Here is a 14,643-nt window from a genome sequence, read left to right on the forward strand (position 1 = left end):
ATACATTAACAGTCAATTGATATTGTGAGATTCTCGGACCTAAAAACGATCTAGATACGAAGAGAGGTGACAGCAAGGATCAAATCAAATCGTAAACGAAAATGACACGAAATGAAATTGTTAAGTAGAAGATAAGTAATGGTGAGAATCCCAGGAAAATAAAAGTCCTAAAAAATGTATCGTTCTTTTAAGGATAGACATTAAGAAAGAATACAATTCACATCAGAATATCTTAATTTGATTGAAAATCCTCATCAGCCACATTCTTTTAAGTGGTGTCATCCGGAATGATTAATGGGGTCTAGGGGATTATCCCCCTAAAATGCCCCTACAGAAAATACCTCCCTCACTGAAAAATAACCGATGCGATAAATACTCCTTGTGGAAAATATCTCACCAGAAAATCCCCCCTGTGAACCCTCCCCCTCCTGTGGCTGGCTGGTGTCCAATTACTCTCGACTTAAAAAAAAAGTTCTAGAAGTCTCAATTTCGGATATAATCCTCAGCCTTCGAAGCTTCTCCTACCATGAGGGGAAGGGGCTGAAAAAGGGGCAGTCCTCTTCCTATAAGAAATTTTTTTTGACAATTTTGGGATCTAATGCTATTCTTTACTTTCATTATAACAGCGTGGACTAGGAATCCTCTCAGAAATGAAGAGGGATAAAATATTAATTTCATATTTTTGATTCGTTTTTTAGTTTTTCTTACATCCCCCTCCCCAAACAAAAGTCATGGGTACGGCATTGGGGAATATATATCAATTCCTGCCTCTACTGTCCCCTCGCCTCTCCCTTAGGACTGATTATGTATGTATCTGAAGGCTCTACGAGACTTGGGATCTTTGGCATTAAAATGCAGCTTTAGAGGTATTCCCTTCCCTCCCTAAGTACATTTGATACTTCTTGATTTCTGGAAAGATTTCTGGTCTGCAATTTTTTCATGAAATTTAAGAGAAATATTAAACCCCAAAATGAGCTGAATTTATTCTGTATAGGAGGAGGACTACCATTTCCTCGTCCCCACCTCAATGTCACGATCGCAAAAACTTTCGAGGGTGCTCATTACATCAGTAATTGAGATTTCTAGTCCTTTTTTATAAGTGAAAAGTGACTGGAGATCAGCAAGAAACAGAGTGGGGAGTATTTTCCGGGGGTATTTTTCGCAGTTGATATTTTCCGGTGTTTTTTTTTTCGTGAGGGTATTTTCCACGGGTTTTTTTAGGGGATAATTTTCTGTGTTTTTTTTCTCGGGGGTATTTTTTGGGGGGAGGGGGTAATCCCCGACTTCCATCAAAAAGACATGACTAAAATACTTGGGAGCAAATTAGTGTTGGTATATGCTCGGTAGTCCTCTCCGAAAATTTAGTTCAAAATCTCAATCATGAGCTAAAGATCAACCTTTAACCTTTCCGAACCTCAACATCGCACTTTCCGCTTACCCATGTCCAATGGCACAGTCAGAATTTTTATTTTTTTTTATTTTTTTTTAGCTTACTTTCTTAGGTATCATCTAGTATTTATAAGGGCAAAATTAGGTCTCCATGGTTTTCTACATTCAATGCTCAGTTAGGACATGTTAGAATTGCAAAACATAGTATCTAAGTCTTTCAGAAGACGGAATAGCAAAAAAAGGAAGAGAATGGTCTCTGAGACACTTACTGTCAAAAATTTGTATTTTCATCTTTTTCTGTCACTCCAGTAGTAGACAAATTACTGGGTTTTTTTTCTCCTCAAAAACTTAATGCATGCAGATTTGGAACACGCCAGGATTATTTTTGTTACCGCATAACGTAAAATGTCCCGAACGGGAATTTGAAAAACCTTTTTTTTTTAATAAATGCGAATTCTATGGTCTGGCTTGGCATTAATAGCAAAGAAATTTTTTCGGAAAAAAGTGTTTTCATATTTTCCTGATGTCTGAATGGATGGAATGGATTGAATACTATATTGACGGCCCTATTTCATAGAATTTTCTAGACAATTCTTCAACTTAGACTCCTAATGGATCGGTTTGAACTAATACCCGTTTTTCACTATAATTACTAAAAGTTTGAAAAAAATTGTAACAAATTTTAAGCTACATTACAAATAATTATTCAAACATTCATTGAAAACAATTATTATTAATAGACCAATAAAAAAAAAATCTTTCGTTTGACAAAACTATCAGTATTTCAGACGAAGGAATTATCATCAATCGTTTTATTTTTTAAAAATAAGACAGTACCTATTAATGATGAAAATTAGGCTAGTAGGAATTAATTTGTACCTTGGTGCTAAATGGAAGCATGGTTAGACAGTTAATAAAGTATGTAGGTTCATGGCGGTTCCTCATTTCTTTCTTGCATTTTTGTATTTTAAAGGACAAAACTCAAAAATTCTGATTGTATATTTCTGATTCAGTTCTTGCCTTTTGTTTTTTTCTCTTTTCCTGTGATACAAAAAAAAAAAAAAAAACAGAGGGACTACTTTAAAAAAAATGTTTTACCCAAAACATTTAGTTCCTTTTGGTGAACTAAATTTCCAGACTTTTTGCTCTTTTTACTGAAACTTGATTTTCATATGAGGATTTCAAAACCAATCAGGTTTCGCCAGGGGAAATAATTTTACTTTTTTCTTTGGTTTATACGTGAACAGTGATAACTTAGCCATATTTTTTTTTCAGTTTTAGTGACGCACAACCGTGTAGAGTGAGGTTTATGCATAAAATAAAAAACAAAACAGAACTGTTAGTAAGAATGACCAGCCAGCTAATGATATCTGTAGGATCATGGTGGTTCCTCGTTTCTTTATATATATATATATATATATATATATATATATATATATATATATATATATATATATATATATATATATATATATATATATATATATATATATATATATATATATATATATATATATATATATATATATATATATATATATATATATATATATATATATTATATATATATATATATATATATATATATATATATATATATATATATATATATATATATATATATATATTAAAGGGCAAAATAAAAAAATGTCATTATGTATTTTTGAGTCACATGACGGCTTTTGTTTTTCTGTGGCAACAAGAAAAACAAAAGGGCTACTTTTAACAAGTCTTGCGACCCCAAAAATTTAGTTCTTTTTGCTGAATTAAATTGTCAGGCTTTTCTCTATTTTCATTGAATCTAAACTTATTTATGAGAGTTTCAAAACCAATTAGGTTTTACTATGGGAAATAATTTTACTTTTCTCTTTGGTTTAGAGGTGAGCAGTGAAAACTTGGTTACAGTTTTTTAAGTTTTTAGTAAAGTATGGCCATGCAGAGTAAGGTTTATGCACTTCCAGTCAATAAAAAGGACAAAGTCGGTAAAACTGACGAGCAAATTAAATTTATAGACTCTGACTACCAATTCTAGTTTTTTTTTTTTTTCTTATTTAATTTCGGTTCAAATGTGAATCTGTGACACCTTAGCACCATCCTATTTGATTTTCAACAAAATACAAATTATATAGCACAACAGACGGTCGTATAAAGTAAAATAAATGCATCTACTCAATTCTGTTCACAGCATTTTTTCCGCTTCAATTTCCTGAAACAAAGTCCAGTGGTAACGCCCTTTTCTCTTTTTAATATAACTGATTGTATCTCCGGGCAACTGTCTTTATCGTGGTCTCTTATTATTCCTGAACTTCTTATAAACGGAATTTACTTATTAGACCTGAACAGCAAATGAGTGAGTTCATTAATACAAGGGTAAATTCGGGGTTACAGGTTGATTTGAATTATTATGGGTTCTTCCACACTCCTTATAATATTTTGCTTTTTTTTTGTTTCCACAAAAATGTATTCTTTATTGCATTTTCTTGTGCATTTGCAAAAAAAACAGTGAATGAAATTAATTTCTTAAACTAAAGTGCTTCTCTGTTTCTGAATAAAGTTAAAATATTGAAATATATAACAAGGAATAAAACTGTAACTTAAAACATGGATTCCATAAAATAACAAAGCCTGAATAATTTTGTTTCATATCGAGAAAACTTTGTCAACAGAAAAGTGATCCATATTTAAAGACGATACGAAATTGGTATATCCAAAATTTCTTTTCAGATATTTTCCCAAAGAGCTGAAGTCTTCTTTTATTGATACAACATTATGCACAAATATAGCTCAAAAGATATGCATGAATGACCTTTACATTTTGTTTATTAAGGTGGAATATCTAAAATATTTGTTTGATAATGTGGATGAGAAGAGCTATAAAATATGTTTTTTTGCGGGCCAGGCGCCGACCCACGTCCTTCACTCCTGTATGGCCTATGGGTAAGAATTTTACCTACTAACTACTACTAGTACTTTCAACTCACAGCACCACCAAGCCACCTGAGGCCAACACAGTTATGTACGCTCCTCCTGCATCCTAATTTATTCAAAGCCTTCGTCTTAACAACTTTCCAGGAAGTTTCCACTTCCCTTAAATCCGTCCTTACAACATCCTCTCACCCCAACCACGGACAACTTGCTTTCCGTTTAGCCCAAGACAGTTCGCCGCAATAGACGATCTTCGGCGATCTGTTATCTTTCATCTGCAGAACGTGTCTTAGCATTCTCATTCTTTCCTTCATTATAAGGCGATTTCCCGGGAAAATATCTCGCAAATCTTTGTCCGTCTTTCGGAGCACCAATGCTTCAGAACCATATTTGAGTATTGTCATCACTATAGCTTCCAATATTCTAATCTTGGATCACAAACTTATCCTCCCACTCTTCTAAACTTTTTTGGACTGTGAAAAAACGCTCTGAATCTCTAAGAGTCACTCTTAGATTTAATATAATAGCAGCTACTATCCTACCTTAAACGCAATAATATTATTCCCGTACATAGAAGTAATTAGTTTAATGTATTTTTCTGGTATACCATACAAGGATAAGACCTTCGCTAAAGCTCTTCTATCAACAGAATCGAACGCTTGCTCATAATCTATAAAACTGAGAAGTAAAAGTGTTTGACGACTCAGGCACTTCTCAATCATTAGCCTAAGAGTGAAAATTTGATCGACAAATCATCTACCTTTCCTTAGACTACATTGTACTTCGCTTAAAACTTTATCTAGAGGATTCCCTAGTCAAAACAGCATCATATTACTAAGTAATTTTCAAGCAGTTCGTGGTAAGGAACTGTAAGTAAGGAGTGAAGAGGCTCAATAGTAACTGATATTCAAGAAAAAAAAATTCGATACCGATAGATATATAAAAAAATGGCTTATTATGCTGATTCCGAATATATAAGTTGAATTAACTTTAGCGTTCCACATCAAAAGCTACAAGCCTGATACAATTTGCCTGGTTTTCCAAAAAGGGCGGAAACACCCCCTAAAGTCTAAGTATCTTAATAAAATCCCACCATCAGATTTAACGAATCAGAGAACCTTACTTCAGAACTTTCAGTTTACTATATTCAAAAATGTGGAATTTTCAGTTTTATGCTGAAAGAAAGATCACAGATGCGTGATTAGTTGTTGTTGTTTTTTTCCCTAGGAGTGATCGTATTGACCCAGTGGTCTTAGAATATCGGAAGAGGGCTCTTTTGAACAGAAATTAAAACTTCCACTTCTCTTTTCAAGCGAACAAAACGATTGGACGGCAACTAGGGCATCTCCTCCATCCTTTTCCCCAAAATTGCCCGATCCAAATTTTGACATCGCCATTTTTTTCATCATAGTTGAAAGGCCCAATAATTATGCCTTTGAATATAACACGACCCCCTAAAGCCTTGGGAAAACGTCTTTAAGTTATAAATTTGACCATAGCTTAGGCATAGTATTTATTATTGGGAAGTAAGCACACATTTTCGGGAGGAAAGACGAATTTTACGCTGGGGGTTTACCAAGGGGAGATTTTTCATGGGGAGGGGAGTTTCAAGGTGGTGAACTTGTCAGGGGAGATTTTATTCTGCGGGAATTCCCCAGAATTCCAATACAAAATTATATTTATATGGCTTGCTTTCTCTTTTCCGTCTCAATTTTACGCATGTAGTTGTTAAGGGTAATTGTGCAGGGTAAATTTTTACCGGAAGTGAATTGTCTAGAGGATATTTCCGTGGGAAGAGGGGTTTCTCCGTCGTGGTGGAGCCATATTTCCTGGCATTATTTAAAAACGAAAAGAAATTCAATAATATAAAAAAAATTCAACCGAAAGCAAGGAACAACATTAAAACTTAAAATAAAAGGAAATTACTACGTATCTGATGGGAATTCCCCCACTCCCAACACTTTGCTCTTTCCGCTAAAGTATGAACTTTTCCCAATTCTTTAAGAACGACTCCTGAAACGCAAAGGTCGTTTAATTAGAACAATAAGAAGCTTTTTTAAAAGTACCAAAGAACTATAGCGTAAAGAACGAATTGTTGAAGAGGGGGCAGACCCCTTAAAATACATAATGATTTTTGTATGTTTTAAGTTTTAATGTTGCTCCTTACTCTCAGTTGAAAAAACTTGTTTTCTTCTATTTAACTTACGTACAGAGACCAAGCTAATTCCTCTTTAATTACAACGCTCACTCTTATCATCTTTATTACGTAGTGGCTTAATTTGAGTTTCTCTAAAAATCGCTAGGTACATCCCTTTTTCAAAAATTCTATTCATAATCTCCAATAACTTATTTCTAATTAAATAAAAAAACTAGTTTTTTCAACTGAAAGTAAGGAGCGACATTAAAACTTAAAACGAACAGAAATTACTTCGTATATGAAAGGGGCTGCTTCCTCATCAACGCCCCGCTCTTTACGCTAAAGTTTTTTTTTACTGTTTTGAAAAGAAGAATTGAGAGAAAGAGTCAAACTTTATTTTATTTTTTTATTCTCATGTTTTTATTACACATATGAGAGGATTCGCCCCTCGTCAGTACCTCTCTCGTTACACTAAATCTTAAATTTTGTCCCAATTCATTAAGAATGACCCCTGAATCACAAAACCCGTAGAATAAATAGTTGACATTACTAAAAATACTTTAGCGTAAAGAGCGAGGTATTAGGAGGAGGTGAGTCCCTCATATGGGTAATAATTTCTGTTCGTTTTAAGTTTTAATGCTGCTCCTTACTTCCATCTGAAAAAAACTTTTTCATATTTATTTTTTCATTGTTTTTTTTTTTTTAAATAATGCTAGTAAATCCTGCGCTCCCTTCATGGAAATTTTCTTCCCCCATGACAAATTCCTCGATGGAAAGCTCCTCCAATATATCTCCCTCTTCTCAACCCTTCCCCCCAACCAAAAAATCCTCCTGAAAACGCCTGTACACTTCCCAATAACCATTACTATATGTAAGCACTTGTCAAAGTTTGTAACTTGTAGCCCCTCCCACGGGGACTGTGGAGGAGTAAGTCGTCTCCAAAGACATGGTTATAAGGTTTTTCGACTACGCTGAATAAAATGGCTATCTCAGAATTTCGATCCGTTGACTTTGGGAAAATAATTAGTGTGGGAGGGGGCCTAGGTGCCCTCCAATTTTTTTGGTCACTTAAAAAGGGCACTAGAACTTTTCATTTCCGTTAGAATGAGACCTCTCGCAACATTCTAGAACAACTGGGTCGATACGATCACCCCTGGAAAAAAAAAAAAAAAAAAAAAAACAAATAAACACGCATCCGTGATCTGCCTTCTGGCAAGAAATACAAAATTCCACATTTTTGTAGATAGGAGCTTGAAACTTCTACAGTAGGGTTCTCTGATACGCTGAATCTGATGGTGTAATTTTCGTTAAGTGACTTTTAATTATATTAGACTTTTAATTATTAATTATATGACTTTTAGGGGATGTTTCCCCCTATTTTCTAAAATAACGCAAATTTTCTTAGGCTCGTAACTTTTGATGCGTAAGACTAAACTTGATGAAACTTATATATTTAAAATCAGCATTAAAATTAGATTCTTTTGATGTAGCTATTGGTATAAAATTCCATTTTTTTAGAGTTTTGGTTTCTATTGAGCCGGGTCGCTCCTTACTACAGTTCGTTACCACGAACTGTTTGATACTCAGAGCCACCAAAATTATGAAACTTATTGAACAAACTATCAACACCTGTGGCCTTATTATTTTTTAATCCTTTTAGTACTGTCGCTATTCCATTCTTAAATGTTTTTATTTCATTTTATGTACAAAGGCTTCTGGATGTGAAAGCGAAATTCTGGCAACATTTTCTTATTTAGTTCATGTCTTAATTTGAACTTCTATATTAGCTTAAATACTATTGTCTATATTCTATCTATATTTATAAGCATAAACTACAAATATTAAAATGTTAAAAGAAAAGATACAGATAGTTATACGTCTAGATAACGTCAAGTTATTTAGCTAAACTTTGTACTTTTTAGGATTTCACTTGATGAGCATTGTTGAACAAAATCCTCCCTCCCGTATAATAGCTAAGAGCCTCATTTTCCCACTTATATAGAACAATAAATTGTGTAATATTGTTTCATGCACTTTGGTTTCATGAACTACCAAAAACCTTTTTGGAATGACCTACTGTTCGATTTTAGTTCAAAGGAAAAATTAAAATCAATATAATTAAAAGACATTGTCAGAGTTTAACCAAATATGTTTCAAATTAAACATAAATGGACTTAATGATTGAATTTGAATTAGAGTAGATTAATTTTTAAATCCAAAGATGACCTGCAGCACTCGTTAACAAATATTTAGAAGTAATTTTATATTAATCAAAATAGCGACGAAGACCACACTGCCTTTCCATAACAAACAAATACAAAGTAGAGACAATAGGGAAAATCTTTTCAAGACAGTGGAAATTAGTTCTGTGGATATTTGAACTTCGTTGAAGAGTCCTGGTTGAACTTCGTTGAAGTAAGGATGCTAGGGCTATTTTTTAGAAAAGTTTTAAAAAGTGTTTTTATTTATTTAGTTTTAATTCTCACAATTTGATGTAAGTTCATTTATATATATATATATATATATATATATATATATATATATATATATATATATATATATATATATATATATATATATATATATATATATATATATATATATATATATATATATATATATATGGTTTCTCTCTTATTCTTGTATTGTGCTGAAGACGGCCCTTGGACATAGGGCCGAAATATTCACAGAACTAATTTCCACTGTCTTGAAAAGATTTTCCCTATTGTCTCTACTTTGTATTTGTTTATTAATCAAAATTATTTTATTTTATTTAAATAATATTTTATTCTATTTAAATTAATCCCAATGTCTAAGAAAATAATAGGAAAGACTAATTCAAAAAAGACTTTGAAGATCCTTTTTTTTTACTTTGAAAGGAATTTCAATACTTATACATAGTAACTCTACTAGTCAGTCCTGCAGCAGTTTTGATTAAAAATAAATCACTAAACCAGGGTTGCCATCATGTGAAAAAATTAATTACTATATTGAAAATCACTAAATCAACAAAAAAATCACTAGATTCTTGAAAAAAAATCACTAAATTATCAGGAAAAACTGCAGATTCTAATTAGCTGCTTTAACAAACATCGTCCTTTTGCATATCAAATTAGCCAATTTTAGCAGCTTTTTAGGCTTTGAATCCTATTCAATTAATTATAATACCTTGTTTCTTTTTTATGTTCAACACAGGGTACCAATAGAACGGTGGTAGAATTATCCTTCTAGATTTTTTAAAATGTGTATTTCGGTGTTTCATTTTTATGTGCAAATAGTTGTTGACTGTTTTCGAAGAGAACTCTCTTTACACTTTGAAATACTTTTTTGTACCCTTATAAAATAATACATCCTCACCCTACCTCCTGGATTTTCCTGGATTGGTGCCCTTGGCTTATCTCCACGAAACTGTTGGTTTGCCTAGAGGTGTTTTAACTAAAATATTTACTTTTTCTTTTTAGAAACTCGGCTTGTCCATTCAACGCATTTTTTTGCTATGCATTTATAAACCATTTTCTTTTTGCTCTGGCGGAATTAGCACAATTAATGGAACAACAGCAAGTTTTTTGAAAAACATCAACGAAATCAATAAGAAAAAAACCATGTCTTTACCTCTAAACCTCAGTTTTATCACAAAGACTAAAAACAAAAAACGGAACATTAAAGTTATTTTCATACCCATGATAACTATAAGATCATTAGTAAACAAACAGTGTAATTAAAAAAACATGCAGTGGTGTAAATAGAATACTTTGCTGTTGTGGAAAATAGTATTTTGGGAAAACCCAAAAAAACTTCGAAAATAAACTGAAAAAGCAAGAAATTGTAAAATTTATTTTTTTAAGTGCAATTTTAAAAAAATTCAGGACCTCCAATTCAGGAGTTGCGGAACGTCTCTTTAATCTTCCATGCCATAATGTTACGTTTGCTGAAGCAACATTAATTGACAATTGTTTTGGGCTATTACAAAGTCTGATATTGTACAAATTAAATAAAACAAATTGTGGATAACGGAGTTATTACCACTAGAACACCCGTGAATATCGATTAAATTCAATTTATAATATCTTAATAAAAAAAATGCTGAAATTGTATATACTTTTAATAGAAAAGACGGTCAGTAAATTTTGCAGATTCGGCCTCATGTAAGTTTGACTTTAAGATATAAAATAAAACAAACTTTGAATAAGTCAATAAGTTTGTTTAGCAGCTCAAAAGATTCAATAAATTCATCAAAGACAATAGTTTCTTGATCTGTAGTTTTCTTTTAATTAATATAACCAATGACATGTGTAAGATATTTAAATAAAAATATTCCTTCATTTTGCTATAATCTCATGTCGGAAGATTAATTACTCCATACATATGTGTTCAACAGCACATATTAGACATCCTGACATGGGCCTTAGGTATTGTTGTGGAATTAAATTTTGTTTAAATATGAATTTCCTTTTGTAATTCTTTTTTTTATTACAGCGTTTGTGTGTTTTCTTTTTCTTAAGTTTTGTTTTTTATTTTGTTTTATATAAGCTAGTTTTTATTTCGACATTCATAAGCTCTTCCAGGAGTGAAGCCAAAATATTTTGACTTTTATTATCATTTTTGTATTAAAACTTTCTTAACAAATTGTACCTTTTATTGGTAAATTGTCATTTCCATTAAATATACAAATGATATCAATATACTAACGAGGAAAGGAAGCTTTTTTAATTAAGCAAACAAAATAAATTGCAATTTGTCTAGCTTAAGTTTTCAAAATGTTAACAGCTTAACGTCAAACTTGTAACTGATATTTCATAAAATATTGCAAATAAAAAAAAAATCGATTCATCTTCTTATGCAGATCAGTTATGCAATTCCACTTTATGCATATCGTTCCGTAATTTTTTTTTTAATACTCTCACAATTGATCAAATCTTGTTTTAGAAAATAGTTTTTGATTTTCATTGGCAGTCAGGAAAGTCAGTAAAAGTCGCATCAATTTACGCTTAACACACTGTTTCACAAGAAACCACTAGATTTAGAAAAAAAAACAGTAATTTTAGAAGAAAAATCACCAGCCAAAAAATCACTATGCAACAAAAAAATTACTAGAAATAATGATAAATTGCCAGGGGCAGTAACCCTGCACTAAACAGAGGGCGGATTAAAAATAGTGTTTATGATGAATGTAGATGTTTATTCCCCCCCCCCCAGGGAAATACCCCAAACGGCAAATCCACCCAGGTAAACGCTGTTTCGGAAAACATCCTCCTCGACTGGTTGGTTTCTATTTACATATTACTTATAAGAAAAGGACTAGAACTCTCAATTTCTGATCGAATTTGTATCCTCTAAGGTTTCTATGACCATGAGGCGGAGGTTTGGATGAGGAAAGGACAGTCCCCCTTCTATATGTAATAGCTTTTGCTCATTTTTGGTTTAATGTTACTCTTTACTTTCATAATAACAGCGTAAACCTGATGTATTGCCAGAAATTAAGAGGGGATAAACATCAATTTCCCATTTTGATACGTTTTTAAGCTTTTTTTTTGCTTTCCACAAAAACAATAACCCCCCTATGACAAGTCCTGAATGCATCCCCGGGGGCTATTCATCAATTTTTACCTCCAACCTCCCCTTGTCTCTTTCTTATTACTGATTCAGTATTTATCTGCAGGCTCAATGAGATTTAAGAGGTTTTAGCATTAAAATAAACCCCTTAAGGCATCTCCCGCCCTCCTTAACTAGCCAGAATATTTTTAAGGTTTAAAACAATTCACTGTCTTAGGTAAGTTCCCTGTTGTTTTACATTTTCAAACATTTGCATATGAAAGCACTAAACCTTTACAATGGGGCTCTATGATTGTTTTGCAGTTAGCGACGGAGGGAAATGCCTCAAAGGGTGTATTTTAGTACCAAAATATTCCAACTCTCATTGAGCCTTCAGATAGATACAAAATTTGTTCTAAGGGAGAGACGAGGTATGGTGGAGGTATAAATTGATATATAATCCCCAGGGCCGTATCCAGGACTTTTGTTTAGGGGAGAAGAGGTACAAAAAACTTTAAGAAAAACATCAAATGTGGAATTGATATTTAATCTTTCTTAATTTCTGGGAACATTTATTGTCTATGCTGTTATTATGAAAGTAAAGAGTAACATTAAAATCCAAAATGAGTAGAATTTATTCCGTATAGGAAGGGGACTGTCTCTTCCTCATCTTCAATCTCAGCTCATGGTCACAAAAACTTAGGAGGGTACTCGGTCGATCAGAAATTAAGAGTTGTAATCCTTTTTTTAAAAGTCAAAAGTGACTGGAGATCAACGAGCCGCGGGGGGATATTTTTAAGTTTTTTTCCGGGGAGTATTCTTGCGGGAGTATTTTCTGCAATATGGTAATTTTTGCCAGTGCTATTTTTTGAGGAGTATTTCCCAGGGGGAGTGTTTTTTTGTGTGGGGGAGGGTCCTAATTAAATCAAACCTTATATTACTTAAAATTAGACCTGATGAAATGAGGTTATATCAAACTAGTCTGATGACCAGTGATGTGACGTGTAAGATCTTGCAACAAGAATACTCAATGGGTGGTCCCAAAAACCATAGAACAACAACTAATAGCACAATTAAGATTGAAATTAGCAAAGTAAAACATCGATCTAAAACGACTTTAAAAACAAGTAAAATGGCACGTCCTTCACATGCTTTTGTGACTAAGACCTGTTCAGTTTTCTTTAAGTTTGTTAGAATTAATTGGAGACTGTTACTGCCAACAATTTAATTTTTTTTAGAACTGGAGATACAATTTTTGTTAAAACAGCGTTGACTTCGCTTAAAAAGCCTTGAAGAATGGAAGTCTGAATTGGGAAAATTAGCTTTTCTCCGAGAAAAGGCTATTCGGCTTTAACATAGTTTATAGTTTGTAAAGATATAAAATAGACTTTAGAAGTACCTTTTTACAAATATCTCCTTTTCATAGGAAACAACTCATTATACATTAATGTCTAAGTTTATTAATCATGTATTAATTAAGGTAATTGTAGGCTGGCTTCACCGTTGACGGGGCAGGAGGGTGCATAGCTGATAACCTGATAGACTGGAAGCTTCCAAAGACTTTTGTCGACACAGATCTGAATGAAGTGGCTGTAGATGAAGATAAGGTCAAAGTTGTCGATCACTATATGCCCTGGTGTGATTTTGGAGAGGTATTTGTTCTGGAATAGTACTTATTTTTTCTGTCAAGAGTATAATACTCTTTATAGCATGAAAGTGCATGCTTGATAATCTAACCGACAGGGAGCCTCCAAAAACTTTTAATGACAAAGAACGGTATGGAGTTGGTATTGATTATGAGCAACCTGAGCATTTTCTCTAGTGGGGGGCATACAAACAAATTGTATGGGTTAGCAGAGATAGATATTAGGATAAAAGGTGGAAAGAAAACAAAAATTCTCAATGAAAAAAGTGCGGCACCTTATTTTTCCAACAGCTCTTGATGTCGACCTGTAAAAAAAGCGACTCAGGCCAGTAACAATCATAAAAGAGAAATTTAAGAACAATTAACACCTCAATATAATTGGTTAAAAAAATATTGATAATTTCTAAATATATAAATAAGTTTAACGTTACCAATCAGAAGCGATGAGTCTGAAAAGATTTGCCTGGCCTTAGAAAAAGGGCGGAGATGCCCCTAAGAGGGTAAGTAATCATATGAAAACTGCATCATAGATTCAACATATTATAGAACATTACTCAAGAGCTTTAAAGCCCCTATCCACGCGAATGTGGAGTCCCGCATTTTTACCCAGAAGAAAGATCACCGACGAGTATTTACTTGTTTGTTTGTTTTATTTTTTCCTCAGGGGTATTCGCATAAAACCAATGGCCTTAAGATTACTGGGTGAGAATTTTTCGAGCGGAAATTAAAAGCTCTAGTAGCCTTTCAAGGAACGGAGAAGATTTTGCCACGGGAAAGTGACGTTTTCTGCCATTTATTTTTTTGCACCAAGCTAAGATTTTGCCTTAAAAAAGACCAAGGTGCTACCAGTTGAAAATTCTGAAACAGTTAATCGATTTAAAAGTAATAAAATATACATAGTGAGCTTCCAACAGTAGAGAAAGCAATACCACACGATGGAGCATACATTCTTGAAAAGTCACCTCAATTTTTTGTCAGCCCCAATTTTTAAACCCTTATTTGCTCGTGTTTGAAT

At 32.9% G+C, this 14,643-nt stretch overlaps 1 protein-coding gene and 1 long non-coding RNA gene across 18 annotated transcripts in view; one reads left to right on the plus strand and one right to left on the minus strand.

Moving 5' to 3' along the window:
- LOC136034928 (G-protein coupled receptor Mth2-like) overlaps positions 1-14,643 on the plus strand; it is a 154,413-nt gene that overhangs the window by 56,780 nt on the left and 82,990 nt on the right. For all 17 annotated transcript variants that reach the window (XM_065716438.1, XM_065716444.1, XM_065716440.1 and 14 more), the window contains exon 3: positions 13,474-13,635. In XM_065716438.1, coding sequence (XP_065572510.1) covers positions 13,474-13,635 — 162 coding nt within the window. The remainder of the gene's footprint in view (positions 1-13,473; positions 13,636-14,643) is intronic.
- LOC136034932 (uncharacterized) overlaps positions 1-14,643 on the minus strand; it is a 256,407-nt gene that overhangs the window by 13,737 nt on the left and 228,027 nt on the right. The gene's annotated exons all lie outside the window — the stretch shown is intronic.

This window comes from Artemia franciscana, chromosome 13 (assembly GCF_032884065.1).
Source record: "Artemia franciscana chromosome 13, ASM3288406v1, whole genome shotgun sequence".
Taxonomy (NCBI): domain Eukaryota; kingdom Metazoa; phylum Arthropoda; class Branchiopoda; order Anostraca; family Artemiidae; genus Artemia; species Artemia franciscana.